This window comes from Triturus cristatus, chromosome 9 (assembly GCF_964204655.1).
Source record: "Triturus cristatus chromosome 9, aTriCri1.1, whole genome shotgun sequence".
NCBI lineage: Eukaryota > Metazoa > Chordata > Amphibia > Caudata > Salamandridae > Triturus > Triturus cristatus.
In genome coordinates, this window is record NC_140592.1 from 781,683,612 (window position 1) to 781,699,798 (window position 16,187).

Below are 16,187 nucleotides of genomic sequence, written 5' to 3' on the forward strand. Positions count from 1 at the left end.
CACCTGCTCCGCATGCAGTACTGCAAGCCTACGAAAACATATTAACACTGGTAAAAGCATCAGTGATTAGGTGATACATTTATCTTCCTTACTGACTAGCTGTTCTATTTCACAGACTAAAATAATCCAAGGTTTCTGTGAAAGCCTTTTTCTTTCAAATTGTCTTTCTTTTTCAAATAGTGCGAGATCCAGATGGGAAAATTATGCTTTACACAAAGGGTGCAGATGATGTGATCCTCGAACGTCTCTACCCTGGCTCTAAGAATGATGCCACTGAGAAGGCACTGGATGTGAGTAGTGTCCTTCTTCTTGGATAAGCAGCAATATTCGTTTGCTTATTTTTACTATGCTAAACAGATAATGGGAGTGTAAAAGTGTAAAGGTGGATGAATTATAGTCAGTCATGAGCCCTAGCTGATTCATCCTTTGGGAGTTCCTGGCATTTCTTTCTTAATCAATAATCATAGACAAGGAAGTATCAAGAAAATTAAAATGACCCCACTTTCCAAGGAAAGTCCCCAAGAATTATTACTCTAAGGACATTTTCTTTCCTTCCTTTCCTTCATTGTTCTCCTTTCCATTTTCTGTACTCCCTATCATTTGCCTTTCATTCATTTGAACTTACGATCCTCCTACTTTATTTTCCCCTTACATCTTTCCTTCTTTGTACTCTTTTTTTCTTCTTTTCTTTCGAGCTACTACTCCAGTTGGCCTTCATTTTCACTGAGACTTTCATCAATCCTCCATGTTTGGTTCCTTTAGCCCCGCCTTGGCTCCCACCCCACACCTGTGTCACAGTATCTTTCTTTCTGTTATTTATTAGTTTCACCTTCTGCTTCGGTCTTGCATGCGACCTTGGACTCACAGTTCACAGTTAAGAGTAAAGAAAAAAAAACTGTCTATTAACACCACCACTTCAGCAATAAACAACCTTAATATCAGCGTACAAATATTGTTGGGCACAAAGACAATGTCAAAAATATCATGATGTCAAGAAAATGGTGGGACAGAATATTGCAGATAATATTATTGTTTTTAAGTGTTTAATATGAGTTTTTTTTTTAATTAAGTTGTATGCAATATAGCTGTTTAACTATTTTGCTATTTTTTCTGTTTTAATTGTATTTAATTACTTATGGGTAGTCTTTTCTTAAATATATATTTTACAATATTTGATAAATTGTACATATATTTTATAAATGTTGATTCAATTATTAATTATGTAATTTTTTTTATCTATACATTATTTCATAGATCAATTTTAAGAATAGCATTAGCACAGTATCATGCACCTTGAGCTAGAAAGGGACAAAGGATTTTTCCATTTCCACAGCAAAGTCTTTAACCCTTTAAATGCTGGACCTTTCCCCCCCCCCCCCCCCCCCCACCAGTGCTGAGCCCTTTTTGGGCTATTTGTAGTAGTTCGCAATTAGGTCTCTGTAACTTTTTGACCACATAAGGTATCCACACCAAATTTGTGTCCTATTCTTCCAACATCATGGAAATTCTAAAGGTACCCAGGGTTTGTGAATTCCTCTGGAGGGTTCCCAGAAATTAGCCAAAATACAGCTAAATTTAGTTTGTTTTGGGAAAAATGGGAAAAAAGTGCTGCAAATGAAAGCGTCTGGGTTTTTCCCTGCAAATGGTATCAAAAAAGGGTTTGTGGGGATGAAATCACCATTTTCCCAGCTTTTAGGGAATGATAGACTTTTGTCAAAAAACAAAAAAATTGTACACAGTTTTGGCATTTTTCTGGGACATAGCCTATTTTTGCTATTTTGTGTGCTTTCAACCTCCTTCCAGTTAATGGTAGAAATGGGTATGAAAGCAATAATGGATCCTGGAATGCTATACATTTTAGAAAAGTAGACAAAATGTTGAATTCAGCAAGGGGTCATTTGTGTAAATCCATCAAGGTTTTTGTGTCAACGCTTTCACCTGTAACTTCTTCTAATTATGACAGCTCTTTGAAAGCAATATACCGTTACATTTACTGGACCTTACAGGTTGTGGGTATATATAGGACTTGTAGGTTCACCGAGAACTAGACAAACCCAGAGTCAAAAACTGAGCAGCGTCTTGCGATGTGTTTTTTATTATGTACCGGGTATATAGCAATTATTCTGGGAAAATGTATACCTGGAAAATTCGGTATGAAAGACTCCTATGTATTTCTGAAATGGGAACAAAATATAGAGTTTAGAAACAGTAGATATTTGCACATTTCCAAAATTGGGAATACTCATACTAGCATGAGAATTATCGGTCATTTTTCAAAAAGACTTCTTTTTTACACATTGTTTTTCATTTGGAAGGCAGAAATGCATCAAGTCAATAGGTAATAACAGTTGCTTTACAAATCTGAATTGCCCTAAGTCTCCCCATAAAAATGGTACCTTACTTGTGTGGGTAGGCATAGTTTCCAAGACAGGAAACCGCTCAAAACGCAACGTGAACACACCACATTTTCACAATGAAAAATTACCCTTTTTTTGCAAAGTGCCTAGCTGTAGTTTTTTAACCCTAGCTCTGCCGGCCCCTAGGGAAACCTAGCAAACCTATACATTTTTGAAAACTAGACACCCAGGGAAATCCAGGATGGGGTGACTTGACTGCCTCTCACCAGGTTCTGTTACCCAGAATTCTTTGCAAACCTAAACAATTGTCAAAAAAAACACATTTTCCTCACATTTCTGTGGTTGAAAGTTCTGGAATCTACATGGATCCATGAATTTCCACCCACCCCGCGTTCCCCAAAGTCTTCCGAGAAAAATGGTACCTCGCTTGTGTGGGTAGGCCTAGTGCCCGCGACAGGAAACGGCGCAAAACTCAACGTGAACACACCACATTTTCACAGTGAAAAATGACCCTTTTTTGGCAAAGTGCCTAGCTGTAGTTTTTTAACCCTTGCTCTGCCGACACCTAGGGAAACCTAGCAAACATATACATTTTTGAAAACTAGACACCCAGGGGAATTAAGGATGGGGTGACTTAACTGGTTCCCACCAGGTTCTGTTACCCAGAATCCCTTGCAAACCTAAAAAATTGTCAAAAAAAACAAATTTTCCTCACATTTCTGTGGTGGAAATTTCTGGAATCTGCATGGATCCACAAATGTTCACCCACCCCACGTTCCCCAAAGTCTTCCGATAAAAATGGTACCTCACTTGTGTGAGTAGGTCTAGTGCCCGCGACAGGAAACGGCGCAAAACGCAACATGGACACACCCCAATTTCACAGTGAAAAATGACCCTTTTTTGGCAAAGTGCCTAGCTGTAGTTTTTTAACCCTAGCTCTACCGGCACCTAGGGAAACCTAGCAAACCTACACATTTTTTACAACTAGACACCCAGGGAAATCCAGGATGGGGTGACTTGACTGGTTCCCATCATGTTCTGTTACCCAGAATCCCTTGCAAACCTAAACAATTGTAAAAAAAATACATTTTCCTCATATTTCTGTGATGGAAAGTTCTGGAATCTGTGTGGATCCACGAATTTCCACCCACCCGCATTCCCCAAAGTCTTCCAAGAAAAATGGTACCTCACTTGTGTGGGTAGGCATAGTGCCCGCGACAGGAAACGGCGCAAAATGCAACATGGACACACTACAATTTCACAGTGAAAAATGACCCTTTTTTGGGCAAAGTGCCTGGTTGTAGTTTTTAAACCCTAGCTCTCCCGGCACCTAGGGAAACCTAGCAAACGTATACATTTTTGACAACTAAACACCCAGGGGAATCCAGGATGGGGTGACTTGACTGCCTCTCACCAGGTTCTGTTACCCAGAATCCTTTGCAAACCTAAAAAACTGTCAAAAAAACACATTTTCCTCACATTTCTGTGGTGGTAAGTTCAGGAATCTGTGTGGATCCACAAAATTCCACTCACCCCGCTTTCCCCAAAGTCTTCCGAGAAAAATGGTACCTCACTTGTGTGGGAGGCCCAAGTACCCGCGACAGGAAACGGCCCACAACGCAACGTGGACACACCACATTTTCGCATTGAAAACGGACGCATGCTTTACAAAGTGCCTAGATGTAGATTTTGAACCCTAGCTCTGCCGACACCTAGGGAAACCTAGCAAACCTACACATTTTTTAAAACTAGACACCCAGGGGAATCCAGGATAGGGAGACTTGGCTGTCTCTCACAAGGTTCTGTTACCCAGAATCCCTTGCAAACCTAAAAAAATTGTTAAACAATACACATTTTCTTCACATTTCTGTGGTGGAAATATCTGGAATCTGCATGGATCCACAATATTCCACCCACCCCGCATTCCCCAAAGTCTTCCAAGAATAATGGTAACTCACTTGTGTGGGAGGCTCAAGTACCCGTGACAGGAAATGGCCCAACGTGGACACACCACATTTTTGCAGTGAAAACTGAACCTTTTTTTTGCAAAGTGCCTAGCTGTAGATTTTGAACCCTAGCTTTGCTGGCACCTAGGGAAACCTAGCAAACCTATACATTTTTTAAAACTAGACACCCAGGGGAATCTAGAATGGGGTGACTTGGCTGGCTTTCACCAGGTTCTGTTACCCAGAATCCCTTGCAAACCTAACAAATTGTCAAAAATACCACATTTTCCTCACATTTCTGTGGTGGAAAGTTCTGAAATCTGCGTGGATCCCCAAAATTCTACCCACCCCGCGTTCCCCAGCGTCTTCTGAGCAAAATAGTACCTCACTTGTGTGGGCGGCCCAAGTACCCACGACAGGCTAAGGCCCAAAAAGTATGGAGGGGACCTCAAAATTGCCTATCACAAAACAACCTGGTTTTGCAAGGGGGGTCACCTCGGTTTTTGGCCCCGTGCTCAGCGGCCAGCTAGGGAAACCTATCAAAACCACACATTTCTGAAAACTAGACACCCGAGGGATTCCAGAGAGGTATGGCTTGCATGGGTCCTCCAAAGTTTTCTTACCCAGAATCCCCTGCAAACCTCCAGTTAGCTGAAAAAATCACTTTTTCCACACAATTTTGTGTGGGAAAGTTGTGGCATCACCGGGCAGACATGAATTTCCTACCAATTCTGTCGCGGGTACTTGGGCCTCCCACACAATTGATGTTACAACAAACAAATGATGGACAGAATGCTGACAATGCAGACATTCTCCCCCAGTCAAGAGATCTGGGTTAAATCCATCGTTCTTTTGCCCACTACACCACCCCAGTTTAGACATGGCCATATGCAAATCAGTCTTGACCCTGTGCCTCATGGGAACAGTCCAGCCCGAACTGCCAAGCCATGTCTTCCCTGGACCGGAATCAAGCATCCTAGGACCGGTTTCTGGCTATCAGCAGTCATCAGCCAGGATAGCTTGACTCCAGTGGCGTAGTGAGCACGGGTCCCACGTCTGGGAATACCCATCCCACTTAGGGCAAAAAGCGTTACAACAAACAAATGATGGACAGAATGCTGACAATGCAGACATTCTCCCCCAGTCAAGAGATCTGGGTTAAATCCATCGTTCTTTTGCCCACTACACCACCCCAGTTTAGACATGGCCATATGCAAATCAGTCTTGACCCTGTGCCTCATGGGAACAGTTCAGCCCGAACTGCCAAGCCATGTCTTCCCTGGACTGGAATCAAGCATCCTAGGACCGGTTTCTGGCTATCAGCCAGGATAGCTTGACTCCAGTGGCGTAGTGAGCACGGGTCCCACGTCTGGGAATACCCATCCCACTTAGGGCAAAAAGCGTTACAACAAACAAATGATGGACAGAATGCTGACAATGCAGACATTCTCCCCCAGTCAAGAGATCTGGGTTAAATCCATCGTTCTTTTGCCCACTACACCACCCCAGTTTAGACATGGCCATATGCAAATCAGTCTTGACCCTGTGCCTCATGGGAACAGTCCAGCCCGAACTGCCAAGCCATGTCTTCCCTGGACCGGAATCAAGCATCCTAGGACCGGTTTCTGGCTATCAGCCGTCATCAGCCAGGATAGCTTGACTCCAGTGGCGTAGTGAGCACGGGTCCCACGTCTGGGAATACCCATCCCACTTAGGGCAAAAAGCGTTACAACAAACAAATGATGGACAGAATGCTGACAATGCAGACATTCTCCCCCAGTCAAGAGATCTGGGTTAACGTTGTAACGCTTCCCACACAATTGAGGCACCATTTGTATCGGGAGACCTGGGGGAACGCTAGGTGGTTGGAAATTTGTGTCAGCCCGGTAATGCCACAACTTTCCCACAGAAAAAAGTAAGGAAAAAGTGATTTTTTTCAGCTAAATGTGAGGTTTGCAGGGTATTCTGGGTAAGAAAACGTTGGGGGATCCACGCAAGCCATACCTCCTTTGAACCCCCCGGGTGTCTAGTTTTCAGAAATATGTGGGTTTGATAGGTTTCCCTAGCTGGTCGCCGAGCACGGGCCAAAAACCAAGGTGACCCCCGTTACAAAACCAGGTTGTTTTGTGATAGGCAATTTTGATGTCGCCTCAATAGGTTTTTGGCCCTAGCCTGTCGCGGGTACTTGGGCCTCCCACACAAGTGAGGCACCGTTTTTATCAAAAGACCTGGGGGAGCGCTAGGTGGTAGGAAATTCGTGTCAGCCCAATGATCCCACAACTTTCCCACACGAAAATGTGGTAGAAAAAGAGGTTTTTTCAACTAAATGTGAGGCTAGCAGGGCATTTTGGGTAAAAAAAAAAGCAGTGAGATCCACGCAAGTCATTCACCCTTGTACTTCCCCCTTTGTCTCCTACTAATAAATGTGAAGGTTTGCCTAGGTGACGACTGAGCTAGGGCAGAAAGTCCCCTGCTACCCATTTTGTAAAAAAAAAAAATTACAAAAGGCCATGAAACCGCCACAATTATAAATCTAACACTAATTTGATAAAGCTAATCCACCACTTACACTGGTTGGTTTTAGCATCTCCAGAAACGCTGGCTTCAAAGCACAAATACTTATCAAAGTATAAAAATATTGAAGCCAAGCCTTCTGAAGGTGAGCCAGAAAGCCACGTCACCAACCGCATTATGGTCCATTCACACGCCATTCACACACCACACACAAGATTTCCATAGCGCCACGGGCCCAAACAACCAAATCACTTCCTTTCACACAAACATACTGCCGCCATGCAAGGGCCCATCACATTCATATGCCACAAGACATAATGAGTTTGACTACATTTTACCACCTGTCAAGTCTCCCCCTTCTTCTTCCTGAACGTTGCCGAACGCATGCAGAGTGAGCCTTTTCTACTGGCTTCCAAGACACCCACATGAGGCTCAGGAAGACATGTCTTTCATGCGCTTTTGGTGCACTCACTATGCTAAATCCAACTCCTTCCAGTTTGTGGATGCAAGTTGGGGGTTGTCCGAGTATCCTTATAGGCCATATCTAAATCTGAGCGAGCATATCTACCTTTGAAACTAAGGCAAACATGCTGGAACTTTTCAAAAGATAACATCATAAACTATGAAGAACGGATGAATGTGAAACACGGGTAGTCGGTGACAACGAAGCATATGTCCAATCCACCGTTATGTGCAGTGAGTGTAATGCTTTTATCATACAGGAAACTGACCATCTGCTAAGTTCTAATGGAGAATGAACATGACAAGCAGCATTGACCCATAAGTACTACAGTAAATTCAGTGTGAGTGTGGCAGCAATGGATTTGAATCTAAGGGTGAAGATGAAGTCAGGACGTGTATCTATACTACCTTTGCTATCTGCCTTCTACCTTTGCAATATTTCTCAGAAAGCACACCTGCCGTAAGCTGTTCCAACCCGTTTGTGTGTCTGTCCTCAGAGTCCTGACTAATCCTGTCCAATTGCTAAGAGACCCTATACTAATGCCTTCCATCTCTAGCTATTTGAAGCTTGAGTGAACATTTATGTCACGTGCTAACAATGCTTTCACAGTGCTCTATCCAACTCCTTCCAGTTTGTGGATGCAAGTTGGGGGGTGCCTGAGAATGCCGCAAAACATTTCACGAGCTGAGCATTCATATCTACCTTTGAAACTAAGGCAAACATGCTGAAAATTTTCAAAAGCTTCCTAAAGAGAACAACATAAACTACGGTTGAATGTGAAACGCGGGTACTCCATGACAACGTGGCATATGTTCTGTCCACCAGTATGTGCAGCGTGGTGACTATAATGCACTTGTCAATTGGCGAACAGAACAACTACCAAGTTTTGAAAGCAGATAAAGGTGTTGAGAAGTCCATGATTTCCTGAAGTAGAGGAAGAAATATTCTGCAGCTGTTTGCGTCGTGAAGGAGTGGCCCACAGACAGTAGGTATCCATTCACACCAATTGAAAGGTTTACCTATTGGCAGCTTCACCACAGTCAATTTCCCAGTATTTTTCTTTGGTGTGATACAACATAAAGCAAGTAGGAAAACAGAAGGCAGGCTTACTTGGGCACTGGGGACAGTAAACACGAGTCTCCTGCCTCTTTCCCTGCATCGAGCACACTTTACAACGACAACATGGTCGCTCTTTTTTGGGTGTTGCAGGAATTTTATCAGCAACGTGTCGCTCCTGCAGCCTTGCCACATCCTCCAGAACACATGAAGTGGAGGCTGCTGCTTCTGTAGCAAGAAAGACTTTCAATCACAGACAACTGAAAGTCAAGGAAAGACGAGAGTCTTCCTGTGGTGGTCTCACGATAAACAACATACGCATTGTATGTTGCCATCTGGATCAGGTGCGTAAACAGTTTCTTATACCAAGTGCGAGTTTTACGACTCGCATTGTATGGCTGAAGAACCTGCTCATTCTTGTCTACTCTACCCATGTACTTGTTGTAATCAAGTATACAGGTGGGCTTATGGACTTCGGCCATCTGACCCCAAACCGTGACAGGGGAAGTGCTTTCAGCATGAATTGTAGTGAGCACGTACACATCACGCCTATCTGAGAACTTGACTGCGAGCAGTTCGTTGGAACGCAACGCAGTGCTCTGGGATTTCTGGAGCTTCTTGTAAACAAGCTCCTGCGGGAATCCTTTGCGGCGACAATGAATTGTACCACAAGCCACGGTGCCAGCTTTGTAGAGCTCACTGAACAGCTCTACTCCTGTATAGATATTGTCCACATAAAGGTTATAACCTTTGTAAAGAAGTGGCTGGACAAGCTCCCATACGATCTTTCCTGCAACCCCTATGCTGGGAGGGCAACCTACAGGTTTAAGAGTTGTGTCCTTCCCTGTATACAGTCTCAAGCTGTACACATAGCCAGTCGAGCTCTCACACAGCATGTACAGCTTGATGCCATAGCGAGCGCGTTTGCTCAGAATGTACTGCCTAAACAGCAGCCGCCCTTTATGCAAGATCAAGGACTCATCAATGGCTATATTCTTTCCAGGAGTATAAACCTCTGGAAACCTGGCAGACAAATGTTCCACGACAGGCCGAATTTTGAACAACCTGTCATGGTCTGGATGGTCCCGGGGCAATGCAGCAGAATTGTTATTGAAATGCAGCATGCACTGCAATAGGAAAAAACGATCTCTGCTCATGTATGGTGCGAAGATGGGGGTTAACCAAACCGTGCGAGTAGACCAGTAGGATAGCAAGGTTGGTTTATGCACTGCCCCCATTTTAAGCGTGAGGCCCAAACATATCTTCAACTCCCCTAAAGAAGTGAGAATCTACTTGCGCGCCCTAGAATGATGCCCAAGAGTGTCTCCTTGCTTCTCAGAAATTGTTCGGTACGCAAATTTGTTTGCTGCACAATTTCGTCAAGGAAGTCAACATTCAAAAAGAGATGGAAGTAGTCAATTGGCAAAAAATTTGCCGTATCAACTTTACATCCAGCGTCACCAGTGAAAGGCGGAATTTGGGGCTGAATTAAATTGGGAGGCTGCCAAGACAGCACTCAGTCTGTGCTTGCGGCCGCACGTGCCTGCACTCTGGGTTGCTCTAACCTGTTACTGGTGTCCTGCTGCACAGACTGTGCTGGCAAAGGGACAGCACGACTGACATCGTCTCCTTCAGAATCGCTGGAAGATGAGTCGTCGGATGGAACTGCGCCGACTGAAAAATCACTCCCAGATTCGGCTCCTTTGTCCTCTCCCTCGGATGCTGTCTCAGTATCTGCTGTCTCATTCTCTGATCCTGCCTCAGAGCTGGACTCCAGAACCAGACTTATGGCCTGGGCAGCATTCATCCAACGATATGCCATCTCTGCTAGTGCCTAAAACTATCCTTTTAAAACACTATCCTACGTAGAAGGCAAACAGGTTGTTGGTTTTAAAGTGTAGGTGGATGTGTGCGTGAGTGAAGTGTTTAACAGTCAATAATGACGAAGTCACCTTACCTCTGAGAAATCCGTACGCTCTCCAAAAAGTCTAAGAAAGAGAGAAAAAAAGACACAGTATTACTTTACTTTGCCACATACCCATCATCGCAGCCTTTTAGCGCTGGTGGGAGCATGGTCAGTGTCATCATTGATGTCACTGACTATGTCATGAATGATGTAATATGTGACATCATCAGCAGTGGATTGCGGGCGCGTGTGTTATAGTTAGTAGAACTAACTATAACGGAGGAATTTCAATGGTTTTGTATGAGTGAAATGTCCAACTAACTATAACACCCCTGAAACCTATGGTTTTTTCAGTGAGTTTCTAAGGTTTTTTAAATGCTAATTCCTATTTGTAACATGTCTGAAACCTATGTTTTTTTCAGTGAATTTCAAAGGTTTTTTAAATACTAATTGCTAACTATAACATGTCTGAAATCTATGTTTTTTTCAGTGAATTTCAAAGATTTCTTAAATGACAATTTTTAAAGGTAATAATAGTTACATTTATTTTTTTGATACAAATTTTCTACATTTTTTTAACTATTTATTTTTACATATTTTATTTTTTAAATTAAATTATATATTTTTAATATAAATGAAAAAAAATAATAATATTGAAACTAATTTTTTTTGGTTTCCTATTTTTTTCAATATATATTATTTTCTTTATTGTTTTTTTAAAAAAAATTTTGGGGGAGTCGCGCACCCAAAGCTTTAGGAATCGTGCACCCAACACGTGCTGGCTGTGCGACCATAAAGAAAAAAAACAAATATGGCTTTGACACAAGAAGAAGAAAAAATCCTCTCCTTAGGCTCGTCTTTTTGTATAGACACGAACTTTGATTACACGCAAACCAGGGTAGAAATATACCAGTTCACATGCAGGCTAAAATTACGCAAATATTTCTTCAACAAGCTTAGAAATACGGACGAAGGCGCTAAGGAGGCAATGACCACTGCAGCATTGGGCACTCTGAGTGTTGCCAACATGACCCTACTAAGAGACATGACAGAGTTGGATTGTGAAGAAGAGACAAGCCAAATAACCATAATGGAAGCAGCAATCAGATCCGATTTGAACATTCTTGAAACAATTCGGACACCTTTTAAACCTAAATCTGTTTTCACACCACTCATGCCTAAAGATGGAATCGATATTTTTGCAGACAGGATCATCAAAGACCTCAAATAATTGGCCATAAAAAGTAGCAATGAGGTCATCAGATCCAAACACAACCTAAGGACTGAATACTCCAATGTTATGCAAAAGATCAAAGAACGAACAGATATTGTGGTACGCTGGTCTGACAAAGGGGGAAATGTGGTCCTCTGGCCCCTAGAAATGTACAACAGGGAGGCGATGGCTCAGTCATGAGTGATGTCCCTGACCATGTCATGAGTGATGTAATATGTGACGTCATCAGCAGTGCATTGCGGGCGCGCGAGTTATAGTTAGCTGAACTAACTATAACGGGGGTATTTCAATGGTTTTGTACGAGTGAAAAGTCCAGCTAACTATAACGCCCCTGAAACCTATGGTTTTTTCAGTAAATTTCTAAGGTTTTTTAAATGCTAATTCCTAACTATAACGTGCCTGAAACCTATGGTTTTTTCAGTGAATTTCAAAGGTTTTTTAAATCCTAATTTCTAACTATGCCTATAGAGATAGGACATGTGAAGAAAGAAGAAAAAACGCACAGAAAGAAAATAAAGAAATGCAGAAAGAAGCAACAGAAGTCATCAAAGACAAAGAAAAGTGCAGGAAGAAGGATAACGTGCAGAAAGAACAAACAGAAGAGCAGAAAGAAGCCTTGTTGCAAAATCATTCTTTACCCTCAACTTTTTCAGACGGATACTGGTGGTAACTGAGTCTGACTAACCAGTCCTAGAGCCAGTGCCATGTTAAAAGACACTCAGAATACAGTGAAAACACGTACATACAATAGGGAACACTATGCGTTGGGGTCCCCCTGTGATCGGCATGACCTCCTCTGTAAGCCCCTAGTATATAATAGGGCAGGGGATTAAAACTGCCTCCTTAAACGCGCCACAGGGCGTGTTTGCACAAGTCACCTCAGGCCCCGTCCCCTCACTTCCCCACTGTGTAAATACACCCTGTGGCCGTTTTAAGTTGGGAGATTAAGTCCCCTTGAATCCTAAGGGTCCCTAGGGTCCAACTAGACCACTAGGTACCTCCAGTAAGCGCCACAGAGCTGCGTTGCAGAGAGATGTAAAAAGGGGCACAGCCTAGACCACCTCTCTGCAACGCAGCGCAGTGGCGCTTACTGGAAGCACCTGGTGGGCTAGTTGGCCCCCAGGGTCCCTCAGGATTGAAGGGGAATTATTTCCCCAACTTAAAACGCGCCACAGGGCTTGTTTGCACACGTTAACTCAGGGCCCGTCCCCTCCCTTCACCACTGTGTAAACACGCCCTGTGGCCGTTTTGTGTTGGGAGATTAGGTTCATTTGAATCCTGAGGGTCACTAGGGTCCAACTAGCCCAGTAGGTACCTCCTGTAAGCGCCACAGAGCTGCGTTGCAGAGAGGTGTAAAAAGTGGCACGGCCTGGACCACCTCTCTGCAACACAGCTCAGTGGCGCTTACTGGAAGCACCTGGTGGGCTAGTTAGCCCCCAGGGGCCCTCAGGATTTAAGGGGAATTATTTCCCCAACTTAAAACACGCCATAGGGCGTGTTTGCACACGTCACCTCAGGCCCCGTCCCCTCCCTTCCCCACTGTGTAAACACGCCCTGAGGCCGTTTTTTAAGTTGGGAGATTAAGTCCCCTTGAATCCTGAGGATACCTAGGGGCAAAATAGCCCACTAGGTACGTCCAGTAAGCGCCATTGCAGAGAGGTGTAAAAAGGGGCATGGCCTGCACCACCTCTCTGCAACGCAGAGCAGTGGCGCTTACTGGAAGCACTTGGTGGGCTAGTTGGCCCCCAGGGTCCCTCAGGATTGAAAGGGAATTATTTCCCCAACTTAAAACGCGCCACAGGGCGTGTTTGCACGCGTCACCTCAGGCCCCGTCCCCTCCCTTAACCACTGTGTAAACGCGCCCTGTGGCCGTTCTAAGTTGAGAGATTAAGTCCCCTTGAATCCTAAGGGTCCCTAGGGTCAAACTAGCCCACTAGGTACCTCCAGTAAGCGCCACAGAGCTGCGTTGCATAGAGGTGTAAAAAGGGGCGTGGCCTCAGAACACCTGTCTGCAACGCAGCTCCCTGGCACATACTGGAGATACCTGTTGGGCTAGTTGGCCCTCAGGGACCCTCAGTATTGAAGGGGAATTAATTCCCCAACTTACAACTGGCCAGGGGGCGCGTTTGCAGAGTGCTGCAAGGAGAGGGCATGGCCTCCGGCGCGATGCCGGTCTTTTATTTATTTTATTTTTTTAAGAAGGAGGGCTGTGTGGCCCCCCTTCTTTTTCTAATTTACTGGCCCTGGGGACCCCATCCCCCAGGGCCTGCACCCTAATTTTTTTTGTTGAAAAAAATAAATGTGGCCCTCCCAAGGCCATAATCGGCCCCGGGAACACCAACCCCCGGTTCATGACCTTTTTTTTTTTATTCTTTAGGAGGGGGCTGCGTTGCCCCCCTCCTCAGGCCACTTATGGCCCCGGGGACCCCATCCCCCGGGGCCGGCCTTTGTTTTTTATTATTTTAAAAAATATATATTTATAGAAACACCTAGGACATGCTGGACAAACCGTATGTACCGATCACCATGACGATTTGCGTGATATTCATTAAAAGGCGTCTATGCATAGAATGAATCCACATGAAATGTATTTACACCGCTAGTGAAGCTCTGACGTGTCTGACGCCCTACCGTACCTAATCCCGGCGCCCCCGCCGGTGGGTACTCTCCAAGTAGACACCCTTGTCGTTTATTTATACAAACATGGGTAGCTATTGACGGGCACATTTAATATACACGCACACCAAGCCATTCAAAGGGGATTCAACAAAAATTCGACCAAACTATGCAAGAAACCCCCCTCACAGTTAATAAAATAAACATCCACCGCCGGATGTGTAATACTTTTTATTTTACTCTCTGGAAAGGAGACGAACCTCACTTGAGAGTCACAGTGTGCTCCTGGCTGAGCCCAATGCTGTGTTACACCCACCAGTGCCCGCCGAGTGCCTCACACCTCTGTGTTTTATTCCACCAGCTAGTGCGTATGCTATGACACTCTCTAGCCCATGTGCACTGTAACACCACCCCATGACTATGTCATGCCACACTTGCCTTCGCACGGGTTATATTGCCCCATCTAACGTGCCTTCCTCGATGCCTATGTTATAATGCACAGCGCTATGCCATACATATTACAATCTGGGATCCATATCTTTGTCACAGTGCATATGCAACGTTACACTCCCCAGCACATATTTTATATTACAACTTTAGAGACTAGTTAGGTTACAAAACACTGCCCTGTGCATATTACACTCCAAGGCGCATATCGCATAGCACGCGCTAGTGCCTGTGCTATCTCGCGCTCTCCAATGAATCTGTCATTGCGCACAATGTATTGCATATTATATTTCACGACCCGGTTCATCTTATATCACACTTTTTGGTACATAGTTTATACCATATACTATATCTAGTTTTCATTTTCAGTCGTGCTCTCAGGACTATGTTCCATATAACACTGCGTCCACCTACCCTTTTCACGGGCATTACATTTTGCGATGGGGGGTGGAGGGTCAGGGGGTGTTTCTGCCAAGTGAGCCCGGAGTCACAGTCACAAACATCCTCTTCTTCCTGAATAAAAGTGAGATTATGCTGCATACTTGTTCATATTTTAAGTAGTTCGCACAGACACACATTTTAAAAACAATAAAGTTCCTAATACCCACCTTCTCTGAACAGTTAGCTTGCTGCCCCATCCACCTCCTCCCTATCCTCTGTTGTCTGAATCCATGGACTAGCCTCCTCGCTCCTGCCATGCATGGTCTGATGTGCTGCCACTGCCCTCCATTTGCATGATGTACCAGTCCACTCCTCCTGCCCTCCATTGCCCAACTCTATGGCCCATCATTGACCTCCTGCTTAGCCTCTGTGCTTAGCTTGCTGCCCCTATTCTCCTTTCCCCTGCCCTCCAATGTCTTTGTGCATGCCCCTGCTCCATCCTTTTTGCCCACCATGTTCCATGGACCTGCCACTCCTATCTACTCTGAGTGTTCTGTTGAGCTTCCACTAACCTCCCACCTGCCTAGCATTGTCAGATGACTGTAACCTGTCCCTGCCACCTCCACCCTGCCTGTCCACATGCCATGCCCCTATCCCCATTCTCCTGTCCTCCATGGTCCATTTTACTGCCACACCCTTCTGCCCTCCCTGGTCTGTTGTGCTGCAACTGCTCCTCCTGCCTGCCCCGCGCGGTCTGTTGTGAGGCCCTTTCCCCTGAACTCTCTTGTCTGTGCCCAGGTCCTGACCCTCCCTTCTATCCTCCATGGTCCTTTGTGCATGCCCCTGCACCCTCCCTCTTGCCCATCATAGCCATTGTGCTGCAACTAACCCTCCCGCTTGCCATGCATGGTCTTCTGTGCTGCCATGGCCCCTCCCACCTTCCCTCCATGGTCTGTGTGTATGCCATCATAGCCTCATTGATGCTCTCCATGGTGTGTCTTGTTTCTAGTGCCCATCCTGCCTGACCTCCATGGTCATTTTGCTACTCCTGCCCTGCCCCCTTGCCCCCAGCCCTCTGTTTCCATGTGCAGACCCCTATTCCCTCCCTCCTGGCTTGTCTGTTCCATTGTAATGCCCCTGATCCGTCCCTCCTGCCCTTTATGGTCTGTTATGCTGCAGCTTTCTCTCCTGTCTGTCCATTATGGTCAGCTAGCTACCATTGCCTCTTTCCCCTCTGTTCTCTGTTGTCCATGTGCATGGTCCTGTC

The 16,187-nt window shown here is 44.9% G+C and overlaps 1 protein-coding gene across 1 annotated transcript in view; it reads left to right on the forward strand.

Annotated features, from left to right (window-relative positions):
* LOC146798840 (phospholipid-transporting ATPase IC-like) overlaps positions 1-16,187 on the forward strand; it is a 1,543,528-nt gene that overhangs the window by 1,033,899 nt on the left and 493,442 nt on the right. The window contains exon 17 of the mRNA XM_085626157.1: positions 181-290. Within this exon, the coding sequence (XP_085482283.1) occupies positions 181-290 (110 nt within the window). The remainder of the gene's footprint in view (positions 1-180; positions 291-16,187) is intronic.